This window comes from Erythranthe guttata, chromosome 12, assembly GCF_056151865.1.
Source record: "Erythranthe guttata isolate IM_541 chromosome 12, IM_541, whole genome shotgun sequence".
Taxonomy (NCBI): Eukaryota; Viridiplantae; Streptophyta; class Magnoliopsida; order Lamiales; family Phrymaceae; genus Erythranthe; species Erythranthe guttata.
Window position 1 is genome coordinate 464,690 of NC_142544.1, and position 24,519 is coordinate 489,208.

Sequence of the window (24,519 nt, forward strand, 5' to 3'; positions counted from 1 at the left end):
TCAAATATTTATTATTATTTACATCTACACTAATACTAATTGAAAAAAAAAAGATTTTCCTAGTAAAATTAACTAGCATTTTTTCCCGTGCGCTGCACGGGATATTATTTCAAAAGTGAAAAAAGAATAATCAATTTAATATATAATGAGAAAATATAGTACACTAACATAGAAAAAAAATAATAATGCAGTATTATAAATGTTACATATTAAGATTTAACAAATCGAATTTCTATCTTTATCTCTTAAAATTTGAGATATATTTCTATCTTTATCTCTTAAGATTTGAGATATATCGATGAAAAATAGGAGAAGGATTCTTCACGATTTAGTTTTAATTTTGATAATTGTTGAACATTATAGTTAAAAATTAGTAGATAAAAAATATTAAAAATAAATAATTACAGAAATATCATTAAAGTTTTTAGGGTTGCCGCGTTTCATGCTTTCACAGAATTTACTGAGATTCGGTAACTGAATCCAAACTTCTCTTTTTTTTTTTTTGTAAACTAAATTCAAGCTTAGATTAAGAACAAATTGATTAAATAAAAAATATTCTGCGATGGTTCTTAAACAATAATAATTTCCCTACCCTAAAATCTTAATTAAATAAGAAAAACAATATATTCAACTAAGAAAATATAACCATACCTAGATTAACAATAAGTAAAGAAACAAACCCTTAAGTAAAGAAACAAACCCTCGTACGTAATCTCTGCTGCCTTATCAGCCACGGTTTCTTTGTTGGCTCGGCTCGATTTGTTCGTCCACAAGCACCCACCCACATGGATGTGTGTGTTTTTCCGTAGCATCATCAGAAGGGCATATTTCTTCGAAAACGGGCAATCGTCTGCGACGAATACCCTTACCGTAAAGAATATAGTTTATATACGCATCCTCTAACGCCGGAGAATTTGTGATTATGCCATCGGAAAACGGGGACCACGACGCAGTACTCGTTTCTTTATTCTCCTCCGTCGTACTTGTTTCTTTATTCTCCTCCGTCGTACTTGTTTCTTTATTCTCCTCCGTCGTACTTGTTTCTTTATTCTCCATCGAAGATTTATGGACAATTCTGGAAAATAGTTTCTTGATTTTGGAAAATAAAGACATAGATCCTTAATTCTGGAAAAATAAAGTCAAAAGTTTCGATCGACTTGTGAGAGAATGAGAGTTAGATGAATTACATATATATATATATATATATATAGGGTTGTAGATTTTAATTAAGATGAATTACATATATATAGGGATGTAGATTTTAATTAAACTCATAGAGTTTTATTAATATTTAAACTCCTTTTTTTCTCCTTAAAAAAAGGTTTATTTTTTCCCTTAAATCTCATATTTGTATTTTACCCTACTCAGAAGAAAAATATTCATAATATGGGAAAAGGGTAAATTACAAACACCCCCTGAGGTATGGTCAAATTACAAAAACACCCCTCTTGTTTGGATAATTACAACCACCCCCTCAACTATGATTTTTTCTTACACCTACACCCCTATTGTGCCAAATTCAACATAATCATCTAGATTCTATGAAATGTGCTCTAGTTTGTACTCATTTTGTGTAAAAATACAGTTTCCGATGCACCACAAACTGATATATACAAGTTAAAAATCACATATTCTGATCATCTTGTTTTATAATGTAGAGCTTGAATGAGATAAAACGGGTATAAAAGTGATAATATTCCATATAATCTCGAAGATTCCACTAAATTTGAGGAGTTGAGGGGGTGGTTGTAATTATCCAAACAAGAGGGGTGTTTTTGTAATTTGACCATACCTCAGGGGGGTGTTTGTAATTTACCCTATGGGAAAATTACGGCCTCCCTCTGAGATATGGCCAAATTACGAAGAAAAAAACCCTCTTGTTTGGGTAATTACAATTATTTACCGAAAAAAAAACCCTCCTCCTTTTAAATATTTTTACATAAAATTTATGTAATTCGGTTATTTACCGAACCAAATCGTATATAATCAGTTCGGGAAACGGTATGAAATGTTGGTGTACCGAAATTTCGGTTCGGTTTTACCGATTTAACATCCCTAAATTTACCTCTGGAGGGGTATTTTCGTAAGATAATACATAGTTATAGTTGATGAGTGACTGTAATTACCCAAATATAATGAGGTTTTTCGTAATTTGACCATAACTCAGGGGTGGCCGTAATGTTGCCCTATATAATATACACGAACACACCTCACACGCGCGCCCAAAGGTGACAAAGCAATAAATTAAAGTAGTTAAAAACTTAAGTTCAAAATCCTCAAGCAACCTATTTTTTTGACTTTCAGACCAAAAACAAACAAATCTATTCATAAATCAACCTTCAATTATAAGGTGGTAATTAATTAATGCAATCTACCAAAAGCTGGTTTCATAATCAGGCCTGTTTTTTTTAGCACATAGGATTTCAAAAAGCATTGTTTCGAAATATTATATATAACCCCAAAACTTGTTACAATATTTGTAGCATATATTTCTTCTTAAAAAAATGGGTGAAATTGTTTATATTAAAGAATTTTTATTGGCATTTTTGTTGTTTCTAGGTTTTCGTGCATGGAGGAATCGCGGAAGCCGCTTAATCTGGAATTGGCCTTTGATCGGAATGTTGCCGGGACTTCTGCTTCACGTCGGACGAATCCACGAAATTTGCACGGAGGTCCTTGGAAAGTCCCGACGCGGGACTTTTCATTTCCAGGGGCCCTGTTTTGCAAATATGGATATGTTGTGGACTGTTGATCCTGAGAACATCCACTATATCATGACTTCCAACTTTCGGAATTTCCCGAAGGGTCCGGAATTCAGGGAGATTTTCGACGTTTTAGGAGATGGGATTTTCAATTCGGACGATGATTCCTGGAAGGATCAGAGGAATGTTTCCAGGGCCCTGATAACTCACCGGAGTTTCCATCGGTTTCTGGCGGTGATCAGCCGTGAGAAGGTGGAGAAGGGCCTGATTCCGGTTCTTGAAAAGGCGGTGTCGGAGAATCGAGTTCTTGATTTGCAGGATTTGTTTCAGAGGTTTACTTTCGATTCTATATGTCAACTCGTCACCGGTTATAATCCAGGGTGCCTGTCACTGGATTTAGCCGACGATGTTCCTTTCTCGAAAGCGATGGATGATGTCGAAGAGTCGATTTTCATGCGACATGTTTTGCCTGGAAAGATATGGAAGCTACAAAGGTGGCTCGGAGTTGGCGGAGAAAGACGATTGAGGAAAGCTTCGGAAATCTTGGATAGTTTTATAATTAAATATATAGAAATGAAAAGAAACGAAATATCGAGAAAAAACGGCGATTCGAATATAGAGAATGAAAACGGTGAAGATTTGTTGACTGCTTACATGAATCTCGGAGATCGTGACGATGACAAGTTCTTGAGGGACACTATTTTGAATCTAATGATTGCGGGGCGAGACACGACGAGCTCTGCTCTGACGTGGTTCGTGTGGCTCGTCTCGATGCATCCACAAGTCGAAAACAAGATCCGAGATGAGCTAAAGATGATTTTACCCTCGGACGAAAGACGGAGATTTTTCAGCGTGGACGAGACGAAGAAGTTGGTATACTTGCACGGAGCGCTTTGCGAAGCACTGCGACTGTACCCGCCAGTCCCGTTCCAGCACAAGGAGCCGGTAGAGGCGGACACTCTCCCGAGCGGGCATTTCGTGAATCCGAAGATGAAAGTGCTGTTCTCGTTGTTCGCGATGGGGAGAATGGAGTCGATTTGGGGAAGAGATTGCTTGGAGTTCAAGCCAGAGAGGTGGATTTCGGAGGGTGGCCATTCGATCAGGCACGAGCCCTCGTACAAGTTCTTGGCGTTCAATGCGGGCCCGAGGACTTGTTTGGGGAAGGAAGTGGCTTTCACTCAGATGAAAGCGGTGGCCGCCGCCTTGATCCACAACTATCGGGTTCGGGTGGTCGACGGCCACCGTGTGGTCCCGAATTGTTCGATCATACTATATATGAGGGATGGGTTGAAGGTTAGGGTTGCCAGTAGATGGTCTACTAATTAAATGAAATATCTGTGTTGGTTTTGCTTGCTTATCTGCTATGATTCAAGAATGGTGGCATTGGAATATGATTTAATAAATTTTTAATTTTTGGAATATGAGACAATAAATTTCAAATTTAATCCAAATTAGAATATCCTAGTCTAATTTTAATTAAATAATCCTAATTTGAACTGCTCACGTCAAAATTAACAGTAAAATTTCAATGTAAAATTAATAATAAATATTCAAATTGAACACTTCCAATATCACAACATCACATATATTAATCAATTGAAAACATTAACATAAATAAAATAGTAATTAATAAAAAAATTTATAAAAAAAAAAATTGGAGCAGAAATTTCAATCCAATCTCTTGGTAACCCTAACTTTCAAACCATGCTTCATATATAGAATAATAGAAACATTAGGGCTTACATTATGCCCCTCCACCACCTCAATTTGATAATTGTGTATTATAGCAGCAGCCACACATTTCAATTGAGTGAAAGCAACTTCTTTGCCTAGACAAGTTCTTGGCCCTGCATTGAAAGCCAAGAACTTATACGAGGGCTCGTGTTTCACCGTCCCCCGTTCCGTAATCCATCTCTCCGGTTTGAATTCCCCCGAATCCTTCCCCCAAATATACTCCATTCTCCCCATCGCGTATAACGAGAACAGAATTTTCATCTCCGGGCCCGCATAGTGACCGCTCGGAAGAACCACGGGCCGGGCCGGTGCCTTGTGCTGGAACGGCACCGGCGGGTATAGCCTCAACGCCTCGCAGAGGGCGGCATGCAGGTAAACTAGGTTACGTACCTCGTCCGCCTCGAACAACCTCAGCTTTGTTCTAGAATCTTCCGGAATAACGGAGTTTAGCTCAGCCCGGATCTTCTTCTCAACCTCCGGATGAGTCGAGACGAGCCAGACGAACCACGTCAGTGCCGAGCTGGTCGTGTCGCGTCCGGCTATCATGAAATTGAGTATCGTGTCCCTTAAAGAACTATCGTTGTCGTTTTCCGATTCGTTGATGTACGACGACAGTAAGTCTAGTCCGTTCTCTTGACCTAATTCGTGGGGCCCGCCGGATTTTCCGGCCGTTATTTCTTCGCGCTTTGCAGAGATGTACTTTTCGATGACATTGTCCAGCACAACTCGAGCTCGACTCAATTGCTTTTCGTGCCCGAACCCTAGGAACCTCTTGAGCTTCCAGATGCTCTCGGGCAAGCAGTGCCGCATGAATATAGCTTCCTCGGCCTCGTCCAAAGCCTTCGAAAACGGAACATCCGGTAAACCAACCGACAGGCAACCCGGATCGTAACCGGTGACCAATACGCAAGTGGTATCGAATGTGAACCGTTGGAACAAATCTTGCAAATCGACAACAATGCCACGACTATTATTACAAACATGTTCGATAACCGGAATAAGGCCGTGCCTAACTTTCTCCGAGGTCGTCCTGATCAAGAACCGACGGAAGCACTCGTGGGCGATCAGGGCCCGCGCCTGCTTCCTCTGGCGGGCCCAAGAGTCGGAGTCGGCGTTGAAGATCCCGTCTCCCAAAACGTCGAAGATCTCCTTGAAGTGGGGCCCTTTCGGGAAGTTTGCGAAGTTCGAGCTCATGATGAAGTGGATGTTGGTGGGGTCCGCCGTGATGATGATATCACTATTCGCAAACGAGGGTCCCTTTAAGTGGAAAGTTCCTCCGGCGAGCTTTAGAATATCAACACACCGGTGGTGGACGCGGTGGAGGTGGCAGAACAAGCTGGGCAGCATTCCGACCACCGGCCAGTTCCATGGTAGACCGTTGATTTTTCGGAAACACCAAACAAAGAAAATACAGAGAAATAATGGCAAGAACATTTCACCAATAATATAGATTAATGAAACCGCCATTATTTTTTTATTTTTTTCCCTTGTTTTAAATTTGTGTTTGTAATAACTATGAGTGTAAGGATATTTATATATGAATGAATTGATCATAAGTTTTGATTTAGAGTAATTAATTAATTAATTAATTAACCTGGTAGCTTATCCAATAACTAACATCATGCACCTAACTTTGTTAGCTTTTTAGAGAATATAATTAAAACCAAATCAGATTAATTACTTAACTTTAATTTCCACAAACAGATGTAATCGTGTCGTTAATTACAATTAATTTGTCTTAATTACGAGTGTTTAAATATTGCAAGAAACAATTAAGACTAATATGATCAATAAATCAAGTTGATGTGGGGAGTGAGTTTGGTGATAGTTTGGTTGATATTTAACTAACTATAACAAAGAATTACGTTAATTTAATCTCAATCGCCGGAATTTGGTATAGTTAGAAGCTACTTATACCTAATTACATGTCACTATTTCAGAAATATGATTGGTGATTTAATATATTTATAAATAAAATGTAAATAAATATGATTTTCTTTCCCAGTATATTCTTTTAGATATCTTTCTTCCAACACCTTAAACATGATTTGACTACCGTAGCATAAACATATGAACTCACACTATAATAATTAAAATAGTAACACACGACCACAATACTTAACCACATATTTATAAAAAACCCGTAGATCAATCATGTAAGGTATGTTTAAATAATAAATATTCCTCTCTTGTTTGAACAATAACAATTATATATCTCCCGAGATATTTCATCGTCTAACAATTTCCCCTTTCGGCGTTATCACTAACATAATCTTTCAGATTCTTAGTATATTAGTTCAAATTTCTCAATTTTACCCTTGTAACAAAAGGGCATAACACATATTCTAGTCTTAGAATATCCTGATAATTTTTTATATTATATTTAGGAGCAATTTAAAATTTTCAAAATTGCGTTAGAGTTTGTAATTGGTTAATTAGTTTTAGGGGTTATATCTAATAAAGATATAGTTTAAGGGGCTATTTGTAATATACTTTCTTTAAATTGAGGATCATTTTAGCCATTATATAATTTATTTTGGAATTTTTCGATAGACATTTTGAATATGGGGTAATGTTAGCAAATAAAAAAGAAAGTATTTGTAATTTAGACATACTTAAAGGACTTGATTATAAATTTAGCGTTCGATCTTTTCCCATCAAATGCTAACTACGGACTAAACGACACCGTTTCCCCACCGTCACCCTGCTCCCTTTCTCTGTTTAGTTTTTTTTTTTCCTTTTCTCTTTTTGGGTTGCGCCACCGGCCCACCGCCTATCTCCGCCGTCGTCTCTGCATAGGGTTTTTTTTAGCTGAGCTAGTGTGGGATTCGTGAGCTAAAATTTATTGTCACCAATTTCTTCAGTCCAGTACTCCAGTTGTAAGATTCTACTATGAGCTTTATTGATTTGATTAAATTTATCTCTGCTTCTTCTTCTTTTCATTAATTCTGTAGAAATTGTTCTATGTTACATTTTATAGCAGCATGTGTGTGCTTTAGTTTTGCAGGTATTTGATTTGGCGTTGTCATTTTGTATGCACGCCACCTGCTTTACAAAATGCTTGCATGAACTTAAAATGTCTCCATGTAATTAATTTTTTTTATCTTGTTTCTGTTAATGGAATTGGGTTATTTCTGCCAGATGTAGTTGCCTTTGTCTAGTGAGGATCATAATCGAGGTTGCGAAGAAACGTATGATTTCAAAGATTCATTAGTTCTCTAAAACTGTTGCCAAAGTTGGATTCTAGAATGTGTAATGATCCCTGTGTTCTTACATGAGGAATTTTTTACAAGGAAAAAGCTATAATTCGTTCTTTTTAGTTAGATTTTATTACAGGCAATTTGAACCTGGAAGTTCTGTATTCATAGGCTGTCCTGCACTTTCGTGCAAGAATGATATGCGTATTCGTCACTGCTCTCTGTTCATAACTTTCTCGTATTTTATCCCCTTTTCTAGGTTTTGACTTGTCTTTATTTTTCAAACATATATCATGTTATGTCAAAAGTCGTCCCTCCTTTTCTCCTGTAATAATCACCCAATCAACAAATCGAACTGACTACCATGCCGTGCTAAAGGCATCTAACTTTAGTGCTCTTTATAACTTTTTTTTTCTTAAAACAGCAAAAAAAAACATGGATGGAGTCACTTTATTTATGCCAGGGCCATGGGCCGATAGTAAGTACGAAGCAGCAGACGTATACACAACAAAAATTGGAGGTCTTCCAGTATGAATCTCAAACTAGTTTCAAAGTTACATTCGCACTTCTTGATTTTTGCCATCTCTTCAAATTTTCAGTTATTACTTATGTACAGGATTTTCCTTTTCAATTTTCTGGTGAGAAGCGAGTTCTGCTCGAGTGCAGTACATGTGGAAGCAATCTTTGTCTCCTCGCACAGGTTCGAATCGAATATTTGTAATCCTTATTTTTTTTGCCTTTAATAAATTAGTACGATTAAAAAAAAACGTTTTCTCGTTCTCTGTATTTCCAGATTTATGCTCCAGTTTCAAGTAAATCTTTATCAATAAACGAGCGAGTGATATATATTTTCGGCTGTGTGGTTCCACAATGTGAGAGCCTCCTGTAAGGCCCTTGTGTTCAAATTTTGCAATTACAATATTTGGCTATTAGTGGACCTATTTTACTATCTTTATTTCTTTCAACCGGTGCAGATGGAGAGCACTTCGTGTTCAGAAGATTTCGAGCGAAGAAGTGGGGCCCACAAATAATTCTTCTTCCGTTTCGGATAATAATTGGAAGAAGGATCTGTGGTCGTTTGACATCGAAGAAGAAGAAGATGAAGAAGATATAGATCTCGAAGAGTTAAGTAGAGCTCTTTCGGAAGCTGCTAAGTTGACTACTAATGGCAAAAGACAGAGTAATGGCGGTGAATTCAGTAAAAAGCCCCTGCATATTAGTCAACCAGCTAGGTCTGTTGATGATAAAGTACCAGGTATATCCTAATTATTATTGTTTTTTGTATCAGTTAACTTATTAACCAACCATGTATAAATATCGGGAAACTTTGATGTACTCGATTATTTATCATTTATGTTCATGAAGATCCCATTTTCTCTCTATTAACTAATTGCTAGCTTTAAGCTCTGCTCCCATAATTCTTGCTTTTATTCCCTATGTTTCACTTAAATTAGTTTTTTGATGCATATATTTTGCTTTATTGCAGTGATGCCGTGCTTTTACACATACGTTCAAGAAGAGAAACTATCCAAAAAAAATATTTCTGAAATTTCAAAGAGCCCGATTCTGTCTATCCAAGACTGTGAGAACAATTCCGACAATGAAGAAACATACGACGAAGAGAATTACGAATATGATAAAGCATTAAATGCTGATAGAACTTATCTCAAGTTCAAGAAACGAGTGGATGCATACCCTGAGCAATGTTTAAGGTAAAAAAACTTAATACACACTCAGCTTTTTAACCCCCCGTTTTTTTATTTTACTTCTTCAAAAGTCAACTCTTGTTTTCGTCTAGGTATTCGTATGGTGGAAAGCCTCTATTGGCTTCTGCAGAAACGGGAGAACCCGGAAATTGTAAGCTTTGTGGTGAAAAAAGGCATTATGAAATGCAGGTGATGCCCCCGTTGATATTCTTCTTGCACGAAGCAGCTGATAATGAACAAAGAATATCTTTAGATAAATTTAATTGGATGACTTTGTTAGTCTACACTTGTTCAAGGGTAAGTGTCCTATATAAGTTTCTTGCAAATATGTGAATTTAATTATTTGGCCGTCGAATTAGGTTTCAACACAAATTACTCTCACCTTTCTTCGGTAAAAAAAAAAATACTAATTATTACAATATCGGATTATCTGTTTGTTTTTTAAGAGCTGCGGGGAATCGGCATCTTGTCAAGTAAACGGGGACACTAAAGACTGGATTGTAGCGGAGGAAGCAGTTATCGTTCAATATGAGTAATTTTTGAAACCTTTTGTGGATATAAAATGCAGCACAATTTTGTTTTATGTTTATTTTTTTAATATTTGTGTCCCTTTGTTTTTTTTTTTGATTTAAGTGATTGTTTTTTATTTTATTTTCCTGCTATGTCTATTACGATTATTGTAGTCTCCCGGCATAAGATGAAAATCGGGAGCCGAATATTACGAATTTTGCGGACTCCGGTCCAAAAATTCCCGCTTTTGGAACAACATTTTCATTCCAATTTTATGAAATTTCGTGTTTTAATTGTACCATCAAAATAAATGTTGAGTGAGAAAGATATGGATGAATCGATGAACACGGCCCACAATTTTTATATATTTATTTATCTATAATTCAAAATGTAACCTATTGGTGCATAATTTCCTAAAATCAAATAGATTACGTAAACAATCACACCATAAAGGGATCTATGTGAGAAATAGTGATCAGTGAAATATTAGTAATTACGGATAGGTCTATCCGGGGCGTTTTTATATTTTAACCTAAGTTTAGGGGTTTTTTTCGCAATTTACCGTAATAGATAACATGCATGAGAATGTAACTTTGAATACGTACAGTCCATTATTTGGAACGACAAACCCAAAATTCATGATGAATTAAATCTTCATCTTCATCACACTTGTAATAATAAATATATACACTGAACCAAGAAATTAATCTGTACAGTTAAATGTAAGAGACACCTGAAAAGGCTAAAATCCACCACTATATATATTCATCAACTTCTAACAATCGAAATACATCACAGCAAAAAAAATAAAAGATCAAATTAAAAAAAAGTAATAATAATTAATTAGTTAATTTTGAGATAATGGACACTAGAGATTGCTGCACTGGCTGCGCCGGAGTGAACGAAGTCTACTATTGTTCCAACCCCGTCAGGCGCGCCGCCGTGGCACCGGTGGTGGTTAAGGCTGAGCCGCCGGTGAAGAAAGAAGAAAACGCCGCCGGCCGATTCCCCAATGCACGCGTTGGGGTTTTTAGAGCACCCGTTGCTGTGAAGAAAGAAGAGCCTGTTGGTTAATTAATCTTCGTTAGGGCTATAAATTATAATTAATTATGGTCTAATTAATAAAATGTTTTAGGTATGTTAATTTATTTCAGTTGTTTTTTGTCTTGGTGTTTGAAGTGTCTATTTGTTCTGAGGTTTATTTGAATTCCTTAATAATTAAGGGATCTATCAATAAATGGAGTCTTAATAATTAATTTGTCTTGATTAAAATTTAATTATGTAGTGTTTGTTCCTTGTGTCATTTGGTTGAGTGAATAATCAATCAATCATGTTAGAATTTAAAAAATATATAAACCAGTTGTCCTAAATTTCAATTAGTGCTGGAAAAACCGCAAACCTTAATTTTATAGTGCATTCAACATACACAAGCGCTTATGAAATTTGATTGTAGGCCGCCTATATCTGGGCCTTTTCACGTGGACAATTGCTGCCAAATCCAAACTAATAATTACTCTCTCGGTTTTTAGGACAATATTATTTTTTTTCAATTTTACCTCTAATTTAATTTTGTCAAATATGAATTATTTTCTCTAAAATCAAGAGTATTTATTATCTTTCATAATTTCATAATTGGTGTGCACTAACCTTAAACGACCCTTATTTTGAAACGGCCGAATTATAAAATAAGGTTTGGATTTTTTTTTAAATTCTACACGGGATTCGAAATTGATTGTTAAAAAAATAAAAACTCTATCGAGGTTGATTAATTAACATAATTGTAACGTTACAACTGGTTTAGCTATGAAATATTTAGAAGTCATCACACGTTTATTAGAAAAAAGAAATAATTGACAGATGTAAGTAATATATTAATGCAGTAGATTAATTAAGCATTGCCAATTCAAATAACAATATTCAAAGTCAAATTTATAAGAATTGTTCTCAAGTCTAATAAATATTCGAAATGAGTACTAAAAAAATTATTAACAAGTCGAAAGTCGAACTAAACTTTCCTTTCGATTAGGTAAGGCAGTCAAATAATCTTATAAAATTAAAATATTAATTAGTCAAATAATTATTAAAATAAATCTCATTAACTTAAACCATTCTTGAAAAAAAAATAATAATCATTTTATCTAAAATAATATAAAGTTACCGTTTAGAGTCTATCTACCAAAAAAAAAAAAAGAAACAACCACAATCTTAAATTAGAAACTAAAATAATGCTTTAATTTTTTTTAATTAATATAGGTGATTGACCGATAATTATAGATCAATCAATTTTTTAAGATATTAGCAATCATGAACTGACCCATTATAGACGAGTTCATTGAAATTCTTGACCCAAAACAACCCAATTTGCTTTTCATGTATAATTTGTATTAATAGAATAAATATAATATTTTAAAAAATGATAAATAAATTTATTTAGTGATGTGTCATGTGTATTGGGATTGGGCAAAGGAACTTTTTATTTATTTAATCTTTAATTAATGGAGAGAATGTTTCTTTTAGAATCTGATTAAATTATGTAACATGATTGAGAATACACTAATCATAGCACATGATTGAGCTGGCACACTACTAAAATTATTCATAAATGGAATTAATTATTAATAAAAAAAGAAAATTAATTATTATTCATAAATGGAATTAATTATTAATAAAAAAAGAAAATAAAATAACAGGCAATAAAATACTGTATGAAAACGAGCTTTGAAAAAGTAAAAGAAAAATGCCAGTGGAGCTAAACCGTGTTGAGTTCCAATGGCGATATACACGTAAACCCAAATCTTATCTCACTTACATTTTTTTTCCTATATATATATTTACTTCCCCTTTCTCTCTCTACTCTCTCTCTCTCTAACCTGTAATACACAGTGGTGGGTTTTGGGCATACAAGAATTCTGCCATTAATTAATAAATAATCCCTCTTTCCTTCAATTTCTCATATAATTCTCGTTGGATTTGGGTTTTTCGTGGATCGGGAGCAAAAGGGTTCCTCGTAATTTTGAAGAAAATTCAGATATTTTAGTGTATTATCAAATGGATCATCGCAAGGAGGTAAAAATGGCTTCTTTTTTTTTAATTATTTTATGTTTCTCTGTTTTATGTTGAATTTTTGGGATTTTTCTTGAGAAATTGGAGCTGCCCTTTTGATGTTTCTGAGTTTTTTGTGTTCTTTTTTTTTTTTTTTTTTTTTTAAATCAAAACGGTGTCGTAGATAGTACACAAAAATGGTGGGTTTCAACCTTTGATTTACACACAATCACACACACATACATGCGGGTGTGTGTAAATTATGTGTGGTATGGATCTCTATATATGAAATATATGATGTATGTAATTATCTGTCTGTGTTGTTAAACAATATATTTATTGTTTTATTTCAGTTAACTGCATGCAATTTAGTGAATTAAGTATAATATATATATTTGTGTTGTATATATTGTTATCTGCCTGCTTCTTAAAAATTTTCTGATTTAGCTGAAACCTCTTTGTAAAAGAAAGATTCTTCTTACCTCCTATATTTTTGTCTGTAATAGTGGATCTGGTTAAATTCTTTAATTATTTTTTTTATAATTCTTGGGCAAAGATTTCATTTTTGATTCATGAAATTCTTGTTTGTGTTTGGATATTCGAAGCATAAATTATCCTTATTTTTATCGGTTGTAAGAATAATTCGACGTTTTATGATCAAGAACTCTTGTAATAGTACTACCAATTTCACTTTTCTTGAGTGCCTAATGAATCGTAAATCGTTTGTGATTGTGTAGAGAAATGAACCTTGGCTATCCGTGCCACAATTTGGCGACTGGGATCAAAAGGGACCGTTGCCCGATTACTCGATGGATTTTTCGAAAATTAGAGAAATGAGGAAGCAAAACAAGCGGGACCCGTCAAGGGCAAGTCTCGGAAACGAGGAAGAACTAATCCCGTCAACCAAAAGAGTTTCGAATATTCCCCAAAATGATACTCACGAAGTCTTTCATGAAAGTCACTCTCCAACGGTGTGTGCTCTTCTTCTTCATGTAGCTATATTTATTCATCGTAATCCGTTTGAACCGTTAAGTAGCCGTTTTACAATTGATAATTATAATTTTTCCGAAAAGAAAATTTTATTTTTTTATTTGCTACTGTAGGGAAGGAGGAGCTTCTTCAGATACTTCAACTGTTGTGTCAAGGCATGAACGAAGTCTTCTTTGATGGATCGATCGGCCCGGGTGCACTTTTTTAATTTCTGCATTTCATGATATGTAATGCAATGTTGCTTTTTTTTTTTTTTTTTTGACAAATTGTTTATGGCGACGAATATTCGAATTATCGATCGGTTTGTGAGTCTCACGTGGCTAGTCCGAATAACATGATTTTTGTGGGGGCTTGTTAATATAATAGTGTGGATTAGTGATGTTTCTTGCATAATGTAGATCTTAGACATATTCATTTATGGTGAGCATATTGCTTTTTTGTTTTTATAATTTTAGATTTGTGAAAATAAGATATTTCGTTTGATTGACATTGATATATTATTATGCGTAAATTGCAACCACCTCCTTGAGATAAAGTCTAATTACAAAAGAACCCTTTTATTTTTAGAAATCACATTCATACCCCTTCCATTTATAGATTTCTTACACCCACTCTCTATTAAAGAAAAATGGTGTTAATATAAGAAATCTACAAAGTGCGGGGTGGATGTAACTATAAAAAAAATTAGAGATTTTTTCGTAAATAAACCTTACCTCAAGGGGGCGATTGTAATTTATCCTATTATTTATCAAGACTAATCGTGCATTTGGTCGACGCAAGAGGCCCGTGAGTTATTATTGAGCTCGTAATATAATCTAACTAACATAATCAAGGAGCTTGGTTTATAGAGGATCAGGTGAACAGGGTTTGATCCTGCATCATATATTACAAATACAAACGACCAGTCCCACAAGGGATATGATCAAACGGTTGGAACAAGTGAATCTGTGTCAATTGATTCAGATTCGAATTCTTTGCCAACGGTCGTTAGGTTGAACCTGTCACACATGATTACCATAGTGTGGTATACGTCTCTCGTATATTTGCAAGTCACTTATACGAGATTGTAGATTTATCCAGTGCACCTACATAATGGTGTGTAGGTTCCTTCATTAAAAAAAAATGAAAGAAAAAACAAATAAATCTAGATAAGAACTAGAGTTAGAATCTTGTCATTTCCTACTTGTTGATTTATAACATTAATTAGTTATTCTTTAATTAAACTAAGAAAAGGTCTAATAATACTATAAAACGATTTTGTGTTGGGCCATTTTCGAAAAGGTGGGCTTAAATCCACCATTTCAAGTAGGGCTTATGTTGGGCCTCTTGCCTTTTTAATACTTATTAGTTGAAATTATATAATTAAATAGATATTGTACAATCATTTTTAGTCTAGTATTTTAACTAATAAACCAAATTAGATTTATTAGCTTCTACAATTAATAAATGGAAGTTGGTAATGAGCCTAAACTACTTAATGTTAACACTTTAACAATAAATTAAAATAGGCGCAGCATAATGGTTTTGTAGATGCTACACGTGATAAAATACACTGAAAAATCTGGCAACACTGATCTAAACATAATAACACACACAACTATCACTATGTGGATGCATGTTTAGTGAATACTTATTTGTATAAATCTGTAGTGCAAAATCATCCGATACTTTTTATCGAGTTTAGCATGTGATAGACGTAGGATAATAGCGAAGCCGTCCTACTCATTAATGAGTCAATCCCAACTTCTTGGATAGATAGATAAGGACATGCTTCCTAGCCCCCAAAATTGAATAGAAATTATTAAATTAAGTTGCCAAATGTCATTGAAATACAATTTCATAATTACTTTCATTGGCCCCACAATCAACTCTTTTGAGATCACTAATTAATTTGTTAATTAATAATTTTCTTTGATTACATATGCATGTATTGAGGTGTATGTAAATCCGTAATTTAAATTTACATATATATTTTACCAGGTGCAGAATCCAACAAAATTGTGTCTTTCTTGTTAATCAATATCTACATAGATTAATTATAAATTAAGATAAACAATAGTATTTAATTGCGAGTTTCGACTTTGATCACGTCGCAATTAAGTATCAATAATACTCTGCAGGCCCCGCAACCAGTTGAGCTAAATGCCCATTATACCCCTTTGAGGTGGGGAGTGACATTTCATAAAGTTAAAAAGAAAAAAATATCTACTATTTGGCTAGAAACAAAGAAGTGCCACGTATGCATTTTTAAAATTTATTTTAATAATTAATAGTTTTATCGTCCCCGAAGAACTATCGGATTATTTAATTAAACTCTCGACCTATAAAAACGAAGAAAAAATTATATTCATAAAAATACCAAAAAGAAAAAAAAAAAAAAAACACACACATTTTCTCTCACACACACGGGGAAGAAAGAGGAGAGAGAAAGAGGAGAGAGATGAAGTCGAAGCTCCGGGCACTGTGGGACCACCCGGCGGGGCCGAAGACGATCCATTTCTGGGCGCCGACGTTCAAGTGGGGGCTGAGCATAGCAAACATCTCCGACTTCTCGAAGCCGCCGGAAAAGCTGTCGTATCCGCAGCAGGCGGTGATAGCGACGTCTGGAATCATCTGGTCTCGCTACTGCTTCGTCATCATCCCGTGGAATTGGAATCTCTTCGCCGTCAACTCCGCCATGGCCTGCACCGGTTTCTACCAGCTCTCCAGAAAACTCCGCCACGACTACTTCGCTCCTCCGCCGCCGACTGCCGCCGCCGTCGAAGCTGACCGGTCGTTGGCTGGTGATTAATTGTTTCTAACTCCCCACTGATCAGTAAGTTGCGAAAGGAAATTCAAGTGGGAAAATAATAAAATATATATTTTAATGTGTTTGGATTAAGCTTTAATTTTACTGTATAATTTGGGAATTACTGTATACTTAGTCCATGTTTTATTTTTAGTTGGGTTGATTGATTAATTCAGATTGATTGATTAACTTTGATAAAATTAAGCCAAAAAGAGAGATGGTAAATTACAAACGCCCCCTGAGGTATATTCTATTTACTAAAAACCCCCTTATTTTTCATAATTACATCAATACCCTAAAATTTGTATATTTCTTACATTAACACCCTTTTGTAGGGGTGGAAGTAAGATATTTACAAACTGCAGGGTGGCTGGTTGTAATTTCTCAAAAATAAGGGGTTATTTTGTAATTACACTTTGGCTCGGGGATGTGGTTGTAATTTACCCAAAAAGATAAAACATAAAATAAAAATAAAATGGGGAAGAAATGTCATGGTGATTGGTGAGTCAAATAATGCCAATTTAGAGTTAATAGTTTTTTCTCTATTAAATTATACACCCAACCACCATCTATCAAACATAACAAGAAATGATTCAAAGATGTGTTTGACCTTTAATATATGCATGTTTTTTGTATATAATTCAAAAAATATTACCTGATTTTGGTATTATTTTGAAATAAATAATGAGTAAGAATGGAAAATTTAAGATTTGTTTCATCACGAAAGATACACTTCATATATATATCAGTTAGTTTTTGGCAATGTTGTAAGAACCGGACCGCGACTCGGAACAAAAGCGGTCCGATATGACACATAAAACCAGAAAAGTCAAGAAGCCGGTTCAAACGGCGAAAACCGGTCAATAACCGGGGTTTTCATCTTTAACACTCCCGTCAGTGCCTGTTGGTGGCGGGATCTTGGCAAAATTTGCCGGGGGTGGCTGAATCCGGGTGGAGTAGACCGTCGGTGGCCGGAATTCGACAAATCTGGCCATGGGTGGCTGGAATTTGACGGCTCTAGTTATGGGTGACTAGAATAGGTTGTGTGGGTTGTATATGGACTTATGGAGTGAGAAGAAACAAGAAGATAGAAAATAAGAAAAAGAGGAAAAAAATTGTTAGTTATTTTATTAAATATAAATTAGAAAAATATATTTTTAATAGTTTCTTAGTTAATTATATTTTGATAAATATAATGGATCAAAAAAAATATAAATATATTATTCTCAGAACTATTGAGCCAACTAATTTCAACAGTTGAGTCAGCTAGTTTTAGTGAAAAATATAGACTAATATTAGATAATTGCTATTATATAAAATTAAAAAAAAAATTAAAAAAAAAAAAAAGAAACAAAAGAGGATGAATCAACCTTAAATTTGTCAACTGTAGAGAATTTTTTTATACAAGGAGGGAAGATATATAGTTATTTGTTAAATTATGAAACACAAAACAAACAAAAAACACAAATTAAAGTAAGGTCAACTTGAGTTGAGGAAGATATTCTTATCCTCAATGCTTTATTCGACAGATAGATCGACTCGTTACTGCATGGAATAAAGATCCGATATAGAGAATCTGAGGAAGCGATAAGGGCTATTATCGACACGCAGATCTTTCAGCATTTTCTTACGCAATTTTCATGTAGAATATTTGCTACTGTGGAGAATATGCAATGTTATGTTATGCTATGTGTACTCTTGTCGTAATGTACGGAACAATATAATCTTATGTTGCTTTTTGAGCATCCCGAGGAGTCATCTTATCGTAAGGTACAACAAACTAGGTATCGTTTTCTGTTTTTCTATGTGGGTGATGAATCCTTTTTAATATGCTGGATAAAAAGGTGGCTCGTTTGGACGATAAACCTTAGCTTATACATCTTTTTCGTCTATTTGATCAAACGATCGAAAGACAGATACACATGTAGTAATACAGTGACAACATATTTGATCCACTTCTGGTTTTCTGCATACAAATATTATTCTATGCAACTTGCCAACAGATGACAAATCAAAGTCACTATCATGCATGAAATCAAAACCCTAATCCAATTAACATGACAAAAATATTTTCCCTATATATATGTATATCCACCATCTTCATTACCAGTTCTTCTCACACACACACACACACACACACACACACACACACACACACACACACACACACACACACACACACACACACACACACACAGAGACAAATAAATATATATGGATACGGTGAAGGGATTAGGGGCAGGAAGTCCGGTGGTAATATTCAGCAAAAACAACTGTTGCATGTCCCATGCAATCATGGTACTAATACGAGGTTTCGGGGCAAACCCTGTGGTATACGAGCTTGACCATCTAACCAATGGGCTTCAGATGGAGAAGGCGTTGACTGAGCTAGGGTGCAGCCCGAGCGTACCGGCAGTGTTCATAGGCAAGAAATTTGTCGGTGGTTCTAATGAGATTATGAGCCTCAACATCAAAGGGGAGCTCAAGAAATTGCTTATCAAGGCCAACGCTATATGGATGTAGTAGGAAGAAAACACACGAACCTTTACTTATATGACATTTTGTAGGGTGGGGTGTAGTTATGTGAGCTGCTCTTAGCTAGAAACATAATCATATTTCGAGTATACGTAACTATATATCGAATATAGATAGGTATACTGAGTGAGAGGCCTTTTTTGTTGTACTAGTGTATGGTAGAGATGCCTACTCGTATTATAGCATGTATTTTAATTGTCAAGTCTTTAATATAGTTCGAACCTAAATTTTATGTGCCCTGATCATTCTCTTGAAAACTCCAAATTCTAGATCATACGGACAGTACTAATAGCGTATTAAAGACTATATTCGGTTAACGCTGTAGGCAGATAATTAAGATTTTATTCAAAGTGTGAGGACAAATGCAGACAAAATGTATAAGCTTATTATATTCGATTAGATGATAATGTTTAGCTGAATCGATCGAAATTATTTGCATAATAAGATGAAATCTAAACTCACTTACCAGCCAGGATTTTCAGCTATAGTTATAACCGACCATACATCACAAGCATATCTCTTAGTTGTTGTGCTTCAGATGATAAGCTGTCAAAGGTCCTCGACTTGGGTATTCTCCAGCTCCAATTTCCGTACTGTATACATGTACAACGCAACGGAACCATTAAAATATACTAAATATCGTGTATAAAATTCTCACAAGTCAGTGGTCAAACGGAAAATCAAACACATTGTTCAACTCTAGATCGTATACGTAAGTATTCACTGTTCATCACCGTAGCTACTCATACATCAACATAAATTCAAGTGCTGGTGGAGTAGCTTTACCATTACCATATTAAATATAAACACACAATTACTAAAATAAATAGCATAATGACATATTTGACCTCCGATATCGTATATGCATGTGGAGCTGCTCTTTACCTGAGTGGCTGGAGTATTCATCCGAGCTGAACTACCCAATCCAAGTATATCCTGCATTGGTATAATAGTGGTCTGTGCAACTGAAGAAAGTGCAGCCTCGATTAGACCCCATGAGACATCCTCTTTAACGGCATTACCTAGATATTTTAGCACCTAAAAACAGAATCATATAGTACATAAGAACAAGATTTAGTGACATTCAATTCTCTGCTCCTCACATTGAAAAAGACTCGTAATGGAGGATTAAACGATTAAGCCATACTCACGTTAGATTTCTCTTCTTGAGGCAACACGTCCCACCATCCTTTAATCTGAGCATACCAAAAATAGTTAATAGTGGAAAATTAGTATCTGCTTGCATCAACTAAAAGAAATCCATAAGATAAGAAATAATATAAAAAATAAAAGTCATAGAAGAATTTTGTAGCTTCCAGAAAATTTCATGGAAGTCAATTTGCAGCTAACTATGTTTTAATACAATAAATCTCAAAAAAGAACCACAATAAAAAGATAAATAAATAAATAAATACTTGTCAACATGAAATACCGTGTCATTGTCGTGAGTGCCAGTGTACACGACTTGGTTCTGTTCGTGATTATGAGGCAAATGTGGATTTTCAGCATCACTTCCAAAGCCTGGACAAAAAGCCCAGAAAGGAGAGTAAGCATTTTTAGTGGAAGGTATCTTTAATAGATATTCACAAGCACAATAAATATAAAAAGGTAGCAAGTCGTCACCAAACTGGAGGACTGCCATTCCAGGTGCCCCAATTGATTTCCTAAGCTGCACTACATCTTCAGTAATTACCCCCTGTAGCAGTAAAAGAAAATGAGAACTCAGGGTAAACCGAACTAATAATAAGTCTGAAATGGGGATTATTATAATTACACATATTTTCAAGAAACTCAATAAAAAACCATTTTCCAATTAACTCGAAAGGATTAGTCATACACCAAATTTCCTATATTTTTTAAAAGGTTATTCGTAAGAACATACCAAGTCTTCTGCTATGATGTTAATTTCTCCCACACTTCTGAAGATGGCATCAAAAAGAGATTTCCCAGGTCCTACCTACTGTCAATCAGAACATCGTTTAGAAATGGCCAATCATTGTTCGTCAAAAGATATTTTTAAGATGATAGAAGACGAATCTGACCTTCCATTTTCCCACCATTGCAACTTTTGCTTCTGCACATAAATTGAATAATTATTGATATTCAACATAACAAAAGTATCATGTAAGCTTTTTCAGATTGACGTCATCTCACCGGAAGGAACTGCCCAAAAGCCAGCAAATCCTCTAAAATGATCAATCCGGAACTCATCAAATAAATTCTGTGCACGTCTTAAACGCTGTATCCACCATGAATATCCATCTCTTTCCATGGCTTTCCAATCATATAGAGGGCTTTATTGGACCAAAAGGCTCAGTCAATATTTGATCATAAAATAGATTACCCAAAATCATCGAGCACAGGATGGTAAAATTTTCATTAGAAATTTTATTCTTTGGAATTTGTTTGCAAGTTTGTGTCATTTGGATAATACTTCATAGTATTAAAGTTAGCAGAACATTAACAAAACATTAAACTGAATAGTGTTAACCTGTTCCAAAGCTGACCAGTTTCACTGAAGGCATCTGGGGGAACACCACTAACTAGAAGAGGAAAGCCGCTATTGTCCTGCAGGGAACCATTGAGAGCAAGTTCAAAAAAAAAAAAACAAAAAAAAAAAGAGAGGTGGGGGGGGGGAGGAACGAGCTTTGGAGCATAGCAAAAACGTTAGGTATTAAGAAAGGGAGAACTCACCAGCAAAAAATGTTTCTTATTAGCCCACACATCTGCACTATGATAACCAACATATATAGGCATATCTCCCATTATACTGACTCCTTTTGTCTGAGCATAATCATGAACTTTCTGCCATTGCCTTTGGAACAAAAATTGCTCAGCAATGAATGTATCTATCTGCCCAAGTGTGATTTGCGTGTCACGAGTTCTTCTACCATCAGAGTTTAATGAAGAATTACGGGTCTGATAGGGTAATAGGGTCAAAGAGATCTTACAAATTCCTTTTTGCTTTGATAAATTTCCTCAAGAGCAACAAGATGGCGATTTTTTAATGATTCGGGCCAATCATACCAACTAACTGTATTCAGGGTGTCGTCTATGGCAGCAAAATATGCTGCATCTTCAAGCCAACCTGCACATTTATGCAGCTATAAATACAGGAAATTAAGTTTTAATATTATGTAATTATAGTCATGGAATCAGAAGAGGTATTTTTCCAAAATTGGTTGCAAAAAATAGATATAAAATATATTTTCTGAAAATGAATACAGTGAAAACAAGATTGTCTTTGTAAAATGAGAAAGAGAGGTACAAAGGACAGACAACAACATTGTAGCTATACAAGCAAATTACATCTAGACAAGATTATTTAAGTCCCGACATTAACCAAATACAGCATATTTCAGGAACAAACTTTATATGCCTGAATCACCAACAATCTTATTTAGCGATATACATTGAACCATTCGGTAGGGAGGAAAGGAAACATGGTAATCTCACCTGCAATCTTTGGATCCTTACGGAATTCTTGAAGCTGATTCTTTAGCTCTCCCGAACTTGAAACAAGTCTCTTTGCAGCCTGACCAATATGAAAACGAGGAGATTACTTATAAGATTGGTCGTAAGCTTCACTTATCAGCCAAGATGCTGCCATCCGTTATGTAACAGCAGAACATGATACAATGTGGGACATGCCACAAAAAGAATATCGCATGTTTTGCAGGTAGAGACTAATCATTAGATGAATCCAGCTATGAAAAAAAAAATCATGAAATCATGAAATAAAAAGTTTATTTAGAATAATTCATCACACATCAAATCAACTTGAACTGACATAGATAATAATGTGTTTCAGTAATTCTAAGAAATCTCTTCATATCAGCAATCGAAAGGATGAGGGCTAATACTTTACCTCAGCTACCAAAGGATCTTTGACATCAGCAATAGCATCAAAATTAACACGGTCCGTATCTCTGAAAGTATTACGACATTGAAATTATCGGCGCAAAATTCAATAAGACCTTAGCACACTGTAACACAGTCAAAGCATAATTTATTCCTCACATTGGTTTCGGAAGCTCATCCTTCGACAGTAAACCATCCTTGACAAGTTCCTCAAGAGAAATCAAAAGTGTGTTCCCACAATTAGCATCCTGAAATTGCACACAGAACATACTAAATTCTTTTGTCGCCAAAACTTAAATTAATTTAGATTTTTTTAATTATTAATATGTTTTATGCAAACCTGTCCAGAGTAAGGGGAGCCGTCTTCATTAGACCTCCTCCCGGGAGGAACAAGGGGAAGAACCTGCAAACACATCTTCCATTAACAAATTCACAAAGTTCGAAGCATAAATAATAAGCGCAATTAACTAATGCGATTACTGAAATTGAACCTGCCAAAGTGAACAGCCGGCGTCGTGAAGCCAGTCGACGAAGTGGAAGGTTTGAGGGCCGAGATCGCCGACGCCATAAGGTCCAGGAAACGACGTCGGATGGAGGAGGATTCCAGCCCTCCGGCGGCTCCTGAGGTCGCGTTTTGGGTGCCAGGTCTCGTAGTCCAACGGCAAATCATCTCCGGCCGATAAGCTCCCGCCATTTTTGAAATGTACCCTGACGCGATTGGGCGCCGCGGAATTGGACCGGACGGGATTCGGAGGGGAATAGAGCGAGGCGGGGAACGGCGAGAGCAGGCTGCAAATTGACATTTCGGTGGTTCTGTGAGATCCGCCGCCGATTGCGCTGCACTGCACTTACATACGGATATGAATGTATGTATTATGTATGTATAGTTTAGTGTGTATGTGACTTCGGGGATAGTGTAGATGGAGATGGCAATTTGGTTATTTTGGATATTTCCGAATTAAAATATACTGCCATTATTTTCTTAAACTATAAATTTAAATGCCGGTGAATAAATGATAGGTGTAATTTAATTCGTTAATAACCGCTAGTGGTAAAAGATCAAGGATATATAAATAAAAAAAATCGCAAGTTTAATGCACATGCATCTCACGTGAGTGGTGATAAAACTCTTGATTGGAAGTAGGGCTGGGCATTTGGGATCGGGATTCGGGATCCCGTCCCGTCCCGATCGGAATTTTACTATTTGGGACTAAAACTTCGGGAATTTGGGATTACGGGATTCGGGATTGGGATTAGGAACAAATACGGGATCGGTATTAGGGAATTGGTTCAATCCCGATCGGGATATTTTAATCCCGAATTAGAAAAAAAAGAAAAAAAAACTAATAAAAAAATACACACACACACACATACATATATATATATATATATATATATATATATATATATATATATATATATATATATGTATATGTGTCAAGGAGATGAGAAAT

The 24,519-nt window shown here is 35.4% G+C and overlaps 7 protein-coding genes across 9 annotated transcripts; 5 read left to right on the top strand and 2 right to left on the bottom strand.

Annotated features, from left to right (window-relative positions):
* Positions 1-2,442: 2,442 nt before the first annotated feature.
* Positions 2,443-4,121, top strand: LOC105972846 (alkane hydroxylase MAH1). Its single transcript, XM_012997828.2, has one exon. The coding sequence runs from the start codon at positions 2,505-2,507 to the stop codon at positions 4,026-4,028; it is 1,524 nt and encodes a 507-aa protein (XP_012853282.2). The 5' UTR covers positions 2,443-2,504; the 3' UTR covers positions 4,029-4,121.
* A 92-nt stretch (positions 4,122-4,213) lies between these two features.
* On the bottom strand, positions 4,214-5,903 carry LOC105972845 (alkane hydroxylase MAH1). Its single transcript, XM_012997827.2, has one exon. The coding sequence runs from the start codon at positions 5,901-5,903 to the stop codon at positions 4,371-4,373; it is 1,533 nt and encodes a 510-aa protein (XP_012853281.2). The 3' UTR covers positions 4,214-4,370.
* A 1,088-nt stretch (positions 5,904-6,991) lies between these two features.
* Positions 6,992-10,129, top strand: LOC105973121 (programmed cell death 2 C-terminal domain-containing protein). The gene is made up of 8 exons (XM_012998141.2): positions 6,992-7,315; positions 8,058-8,161; positions 8,250-8,333; positions 8,427-8,518; positions 8,608-8,888; positions 9,120-9,345; positions 9,432-9,636; positions 9,786-10,129. Exons 2-8 carry the CDS (start codon positions 8,069-8,071, stop codon positions 9,873-9,875), a joined length of 1,071 nt encoding a protein of 356 aa, XP_012853595.2. The 5' UTR covers positions 6,992-7,315; positions 8,058-8,068; the 3' UTR covers positions 9,876-10,129.
* A 2,433-nt stretch (positions 10,130-12,562) lies between these two features.
* On the top strand, positions 12,563-14,260 carry LOC105973120 (sorbin/SH3 domain protein). Its single transcript, XM_012998139.2, has 3 exons — positions 12,563-12,915; positions 13,629-13,862; positions 13,995-14,260. Exons 1-3 carry the CDS (start codon positions 12,898-12,900, stop codon positions 14,040-14,042), a joined length of 300 nt encoding a protein of 99 aa, XP_012853593.1. The 5' UTR covers positions 12,563-12,897; the 3' UTR covers positions 14,043-14,260.
* A 1,979-nt stretch (positions 14,261-16,239) lies between these two features.
* On the top strand, positions 16,240-16,840 carry LOC105972905 (mitochondrial pyruvate carrier 4). Its single transcript, XM_012997885.2, has one exon. It carries the CDS (start codon positions 16,322-16,324, stop codon positions 16,670-16,672), a length of 351 nt encoding a protein of 116 aa, XP_012853339.1. The 5' UTR covers positions 16,240-16,321; the 3' UTR covers positions 16,673-16,840.
* Positions 16,841-17,279: 439 nt separating this feature from the next.
* Positions 17,280-23,974, bottom strand: DPE1 (disproportionating enzyme). 3 transcript variants are annotated; one of them, XM_088827392.1, is made up of 17 exons: positions 23,557-23,974; positions 23,406-23,468; positions 23,225-23,313; positions 23,073-23,133; positions 22,661-22,739; positions 22,156-22,292; positions 21,899-22,057; positions 21,696-21,772; positions 21,359-21,498; positions 21,247-21,278; positions 21,087-21,161; positions 20,828-20,900; positions 20,637-20,725; positions 20,356-20,400; positions 20,090-20,242; positions 19,671-19,797; positions 17,280-17,730 (listed from the first exon to the last, which is right to left on the bottom strand). In XM_088827392.1, the coding sequence occupies exons 1-16, from the start codon at positions 23,866-23,868 to the stop codon at positions 19,693-19,695; spliced, it is 1,689 nt and encodes a 562-aa protein (XP_088683518.1). In that variant the 5' UTR covers positions 23,869-23,974; the 3' UTR covers positions 17,280-17,730; positions 19,671-19,692. The 3 variants fall into 3 exon arrangements, with proteins under 3 accessions (XP_088683518.1, XP_088683516.1, XP_088683517.1); XM_088827390.1 differs by lacking the exon at positions 17,280-17,730 and adding an exon at positions 18,031-18,214; XM_088827391.1 differs by lacking the exon at positions 17,280-17,730 and adding an exon at positions 18,031-18,245.
* LOC105973040 (monothiol glutaredoxin-S6) lies at positions 18,793-19,300 on the top strand. Its single transcript, XM_012998035.2, has one exon. The coding sequence runs from the start codon at positions 18,884-18,886 to the stop codon at positions 19,190-19,192; it is 309 nt and encodes a 102-aa protein (XP_012853489.1). The 5' UTR covers positions 18,793-18,883; the 3' UTR covers positions 19,193-19,300.
* Positions 23,975-24,519: the final 545 nt, after the last annotated feature.

Bases quoted from the DNA above. Each gene is read 5' to 3' on its own strand.
- LOC105973121 (XM_012998141.2), top strand. From the start codon at position 8,069: ATGGATGGAGTCACTTTATTTATGCCAGGGCCATGGGCCGATAGTAAG. The intron at 8,519-8,607 runs GTAAGGCCCTTG...CAACCGGTGCAG, and splicing joins CCACAATGTGAGAGCCTCCT to ATGGAGAGCACTTCGTGTTC. The intron at 9,346-9,431 runs GTAAAAAAACTT...GTTTTCGTCTAG, and splicing joins TACCCTGAGCAATGTTTAAG to GTATTCGTATGGTGGAAAGC.
- LOC105972905 (XM_012997885.2), top strand. From the start codon at position 16,322: ATGAAGTCGAAGCTCCGGGCACTGTGGGACCACCCGGCGGGGCCGAAG.
- LOC105973120 (XM_012998139.2), top strand. The intron at 13,863-13,994 runs GTGTGTGCTCTT...TTGCTACTGTAG, and splicing joins ATGAAAGTCACTCTCCAACG to GGAAGGAGGAGCTTCTTCAG.
- LOC105972845 (XM_012997827.2), bottom strand. From the start codon at position 5,903: ATGGCGGTTTCATTAATCTATATTATTGGTGAAATGTTCTTGCCATTA.
- LOC105973040 (XM_012998035.2), top strand. From the start codon at position 18,884: ATGGATACGGTGAAGGGATTAGGGGCAGGAAGTCCGGTGGTAATATTC.
- LOC105972846 (XM_012997828.2), top strand. From the start codon at position 2,505: ATGGGTGAAATTGTTTATATTAAAGAATTTTTATTGGCATTTTTGTTG.
- DPE1 (XM_088827392.1), bottom strand. From the start codon at position 23,868: ATGTCAATTTGCAGCCTGCTCTCGCCGTTCCCCGCCTCGCTCTATTCC. The intron at 23,469-23,556 runs GTTCAATTTCAG...ATGTGTTTGCAG, and splicing joins CCGGCTGTTCACTTTGGCAG to GTTCTTCCCCTTGTTCCTCC. The intron at 20,401-20,636 runs GTATTTCATGTT...TGGTATGCTCAG, and splicing joins GCACTCACGACAATGACACG to ATTAAAGGATGGTGGGACGT.